The 4,652-nt window shown below is 35.9% G+C and overlaps 2 protein-coding genes across 2 annotated transcripts; both read left to right on the top strand.

The window, feature by feature from the left end:
• The first annotated feature begins 218 nt into the window (after positions 1–218).
• Positions 219–3,602, top strand: LOC129580127 (cyclin-dependent kinase 9-like). The gene is made up of 5 exons (XM_055470324.1): positions 219–792; positions 1,492–1,749; positions 1,862–2,024; positions 2,581–2,741; positions 2,817–3,602. Exons 1-5 carry the CDS (start codon positions 442–444, stop codon positions 3,174–3,176), a joined length of 1,293 nt encoding a protein of 430 aa, XP_055326299.1. The 5' UTR covers positions 219–441; the 3' UTR covers positions 3,177–3,602.
• Positions 3,603–4,018: 416 nt separating this feature from the next.
• LOC129580128 (cyclin-dependent kinase 9-like) lies at positions 4,019–4,636 on the top strand (the record flags this gene model as incomplete). Its single annotated transcript, XM_055470325.1, has 3 exons — positions 4,019–4,128; positions 4,198–4,432; positions 4,506–4,636. Coding segments are annotated over exons 1-3 (476 nt in total), but the record flags the coding sequence as incomplete, so codon positions are not given.
• Between the last annotated feature and the right edge of the window lie 16 nt (positions 4,637–4,652).

Below are 4,652 nucleotides of genomic sequence, written 5' to 3'. Positions count from 1 at the left end.
TCACATTTTAATCTGAATATTTCAGAAAAAAATTCTTTTATTTTCAATTAAGTTGATTTGAAATCGATTCTAGAATTGGTTCGACTAAAAATATTGACCGTCGGCACCACTCAATTGGGCAACTTTTCGAAATAATGTGTTGCCAGATGGTAGTATTGGTGGATTTGCCATTTTCTTTGTTCTCTCGTCGAATTTGTGGAAAAAACCAAATACGCACATTCCATACTGTCATTGTCAAAACGAATTTCATCATCGTCGGTAGTGCTTTCAATCGAGTTTGGTTCATTTTTTGTGCGTTGTTTGTAATTGAATGCGTATTTATTTGTGGTGCGTATTTAATTAAATTTCGGCAACATTTTTGCAATGGACCAGAAAGATTGAGACGAGCGACCACGATCACATGAGAAACGTGAAAATTTGTGAATAACAAAAGAAGTAAGAATGGAAAGTCGAAGCAACGACCCAATGTCAACCAACACGATGCACCACCCAAAATCACAATTTAGTGGTACGGTTCTACCGAGAATGTGTATGGCTTCAAGCAGTTCCACATCATCGGCCAATTCACAACTAACGGACAGTGGAATCTCAACGGCAAGCAGCCAATCAACACTCTCAAAATACGAATGCGTCCAGTACAGCAGTTTCCCCAATTGTGATGATGTGGACAAGTACGAGAAAATGGCCAAAATTGGCCAGGGCACTTATGGCGAGGTGTTCAAAGCTCGCGTTCCGTCAACCAATAAATTCGTTGCATTAAAACGAATTTTGTCAGACAACGGACAACCAGGCGTTAGTATTTTTACATATCGCATTGGTATTTGCTCTGTGACGTCATGACCTTCATGTTATTATGTCTTTTGAAAAGAAATTTTTTTCGAACGAATTGCCAATCCATAATCTATCGGTTGCTCGATGCAATGGACTTTCAGTCGGGATTGTTTTTTTTTACATTTCAGCTTAATAACTATTGATATTTTATTGGGTTTATTTGTGTTTAACGCGAGTGCAGCACGCCAATGACCAATGGCCAAACCATTTTGACATCTGTCACTTTTGAGATTCTGTTTTTTGTTTTGGGGTTTTGATAGTTTTAATTACTTTTCTGACGATTTTAATCGAATTCAATTGCTGACACTTTTTTTTTCAGGAGAAATATTATGTAGTTGCCATTCTAATTGAGAAAAACCATGATTTTTTTTTTATTCCAGTCTATAAAATTGATGTTAAATTTACAATTGTTAAAGAAAATCATTTACATTTCCGATCTCAATTGAAATTCTCTCACAATTTTCAAATGATAACTTTTACTTTTTCACTAAAGATTTGTCTTAGAATAAAAAGTATTTCCTTCATTTAAAATTTGAAGAAAAAAACACCTTCCTTGTACATTTCCTTCTATTGTACAATCAATCATCCGCATTATGTATTTTCGACGCAAGCCTGTGAACCAAATTTAATTGTTTTTCGATCGTTTTATTCATTTTCCAGTTTCCGATAACTGCGTTGCGAGAGATTCGCATATTGCAACGGTTAAAACATGAAAATGTGGTGAATTTAATCGAAATTTGCCGCTCAAAACCAACGGCTAGGACTCGATATATGTCCAATTGCTATTTAGTGTTCGAATTTTGCGAGCATGATTTAGCTGGACTGCTATCCAATACAAATGTTAGATTTAATTTAGGCGAAATCAAGAAAGTGTTACAACAATTACTGAATGGCTTGTTTTTTATGCATGCAAATAAGGTAAGCTTATCGAAAATAGAATAATTATTTTAGATTCGTGCTGTTTATGAGCAGCACTCGATCGTTTTGTTCAAATAAGCTAAGCAAATGTGTTGCAATTCCAAATTCGCAGTTGATGCATCGCGATCTAAAGCCCGCCAACATTCTGCTTACCAAAAATGGTGTGTTGAAATTGGGCGATTTCGGTTTGGCACGAACATTCAACGTACCTAAAAACTGTTATAATGTACAAACACCGCCGAATCGTGTGGTTACACTATGGTATCGACCACCAGGTAATTCGCATTTTTTTTCGAATCGAACTAAGCTAAATTCAATCATTTTTGTGAAATTTTAATCAAGCCCCAATAAATGTAACAGAGATGACTTTAGCGCACCGAAGTGCGCTACAGCGCACCCGATTATTTGTGTTGTTTTTTTTTGTTTTTTTCTTCGTTATACTTTACCATTTTGGTCAAAAAAACTTTGTATCAATATTTTGTGTAACATAACAAAGAACAGTTTTTGAAAAACCACATTTATATTAGTAAAATATGAAGAAAAAATCCCCAAAAGTAGAAATTGCGTAATATTGCGAAATTGAGCCATTGCGCGTAATTACTAGGTGCATATGACCACACAATGCGAATACCGGGGGCAGAAAATGTAAGCTCTTCTTCGTTATGTTACACAAAATATTATTCAAAAAAAATCCTGGCCAAAAAGCTAAAGTAGAACGAAAAAACAACAAAAATACTCGGGTGCGCTAAAGTCATCTCTGAAATGTAAGTCCAAAGTCATTGATCAATAAAAATGTTAAACAACACGTTCATTTTCCTTCATAAAACACAGAGCTTCTTTTGGGGGACACGAACTATGGACCAGCTATTGATATCTGGGGCGTTGGATGTATAATGGCTGAAATGTGGACACGTATGCCAATTATGCAAGGCACAACTGAACAACAGCAAATTTTTCTCATTTCCCATCTGTGTGGTTCTTTTACACCGAATGTAAATAATGTTGCATGTCTTGAAAATCATAACAAATTCATCGGATTTAAAATACAAGGTTTTTTTCATTATTAGGTTTGGCCAGGAGTGCAGAAACTTCCATTCTACTCAAAGATAGAATTGCCGTTGAATCAGACGCGAAAAGTGATGGAACGGCTAAGAGCCTACGTAAAAGACACTCACGGACTGAATTTGATCGATCAACTACTGCAATTGGATCCGAAGTCACGTTTTGATGCCGATGCTGCCTTAAACCATGACTTCTTCTGGCAAGATCCAATGCCAACTGATCTGAGCAAAGTGTTCTCGAAACATCAACGAAGCATGTTTGATTTGCATACGCGACAAAAACCAGATCGGCTGAGACAACAAATGGTGGCAAATCAACCGCAAAAACGCACACAGGATACTGGATATGTGGATCATATTTATTAAGCCGATGAAAATGTATAAATTAGCTAAGAATCTCAAACTCAGGTTGAAAAAAAAAACTAATTAATTAAAAATAAGAGCGTTAAATCGTTTTAATTTTATTAATACACCGAAAATTCGAGCAGAGAACTCTATTCGGTTGGTTATTATATTAATTAATATTAAGTTTAACATTTATACACACTATTCAAATCACGTATTTTGTACAAAATATTCACATTTTTGTGTTGAGCCTAAATTTTGAACTTTTTCTTTAAATTTTCGTTAAATCTTTTTCATAATAACTAAGGAACAACCAATTAAATCTTAATATTTAATTTTAGGAAAAAAAAATATTCTAAAATTTCAAGTTTCTCCCCTTAATAATTGATAAACTAGAGCGTAAGTCGATCAATTAAAATATAAAAAAAAATTTAAAACAATTCAAAATTTATTTGTTTTGATTCTGGTGATATTTCAAAAATATCTTAACCAAAGAAATTCAAGACAGAAAAAAAACGCTGACCGTCCCCACTGCAAAACCGATTGAAACCTGTTTACACAGTGAATTCGCCACATTTTGTTGTTGCTGGAGCTTAAAGCTTGAGTCATTGTGTTCAACAGTTCTAAAAATACGGATCAATTGTGTCTGTCACTGTCAACATTTCGTAAGATACGATATTTTCCTTTTGTAAGTGCTTCAACCGATATTGGTAAACCTTTTTCGTGTTTTTTGTTTGGTATCAAATGCGTCTTTAAGTGCGTATTTCGAAACATCCTAGGCATTTTGCCATGCACCGAATCGATTGAACGCGACCGAATGTTTTGAATGGGATAAAGTGTGTGAAATAGACCAAAGTGCGAAAATGGCAAGTAGAGGCGGCCGTGATGGTGGCAACGATCCGATGGATACATCAGCATCGATGCAAAACATATCATCCCATCATCATTTAAGTTCGTCGGCTGTGCCGCCGATGCAAGCAGCAGCAGTAGCAGTAGCAGCAGCAGCATCAACAACAACAACATCACAGCGATCATCGAACAGCGGCAGTGGTGGTGCTGGTGGTGGTACCACAACGACAAGCAGCCAAGCAATGCTCACCAAATACAAATATATTGAAAATTACGATTTTCCCTATTGTGATGAATCAAGCAAATACGAGAAAGTGGCCAAAATCGGTCAGGGCACATTCGGTGAAGTGTTCAAAGCACGCGAACGACGTTCCAACAAGAAATTTGTCGCGATGAAAAAAGTTCTTATGGATAATGAAAAAGAAGGCGTTAGTATTCACAATGTCATTCATTTTTTCCAGGTCATTTTGATGTTCTGATTTTTTGTTGGTTTGTTTACAGTTTCCAATTACGGCGTTGCGAGAGATTCGAATTTTGCAACTCTTGAAACACGAAAATGTGGTGAATTTGATTGAAATCTGTCGCACAAAGGCCTCTGCGAACAATCGATACCGCTCAACCTTCTACTTGGTGTTCGACTTTTGTGAA

The sequence above is a fragment of the Sitodiplosis mosellana genome, unplaced genomic scaffold, assembly GCF_009176505.1.
Source record: "Sitodiplosis mosellana isolate CC-2019 unplaced genomic scaffold, AAFC_SMos_1.0 Smas_scaffold_7084, whole genome shotgun sequence".
In the NCBI taxonomy this organism is placed as follows: Eukaryota; Metazoa; Arthropoda; class Insecta; order Diptera; family Cecidomyiidae; genus Sitodiplosis; species Sitodiplosis mosellana.
This window is presented reverse-complemented; position numbering and strand designations above follow the sequence as displayed.

Excerpts from the sequence above, each read along its gene's own strand:
- LOC129580127 (XM_055470324.1), top strand. The coding sequence starts at position 442 with ATGGAAAGTCGAAGCAACGACCCAATGTCAACCAACACGATGCACCAC. Across the intron at positions 1,750-1,861 it reads TTTTTATGCATGCAAATAAG|TTGATGCATCGCGATCTAAA; the intron begins GTAAGCTTATCG and ends CCAAATTCGCAG. Across the intron at positions 2,025-2,580 it reads ACTATGGTATCGACCACCAG|AGCTTCTTTTGGGGGACACG; the intron begins GTAATTCGCATT and ends CATAAAACACAG.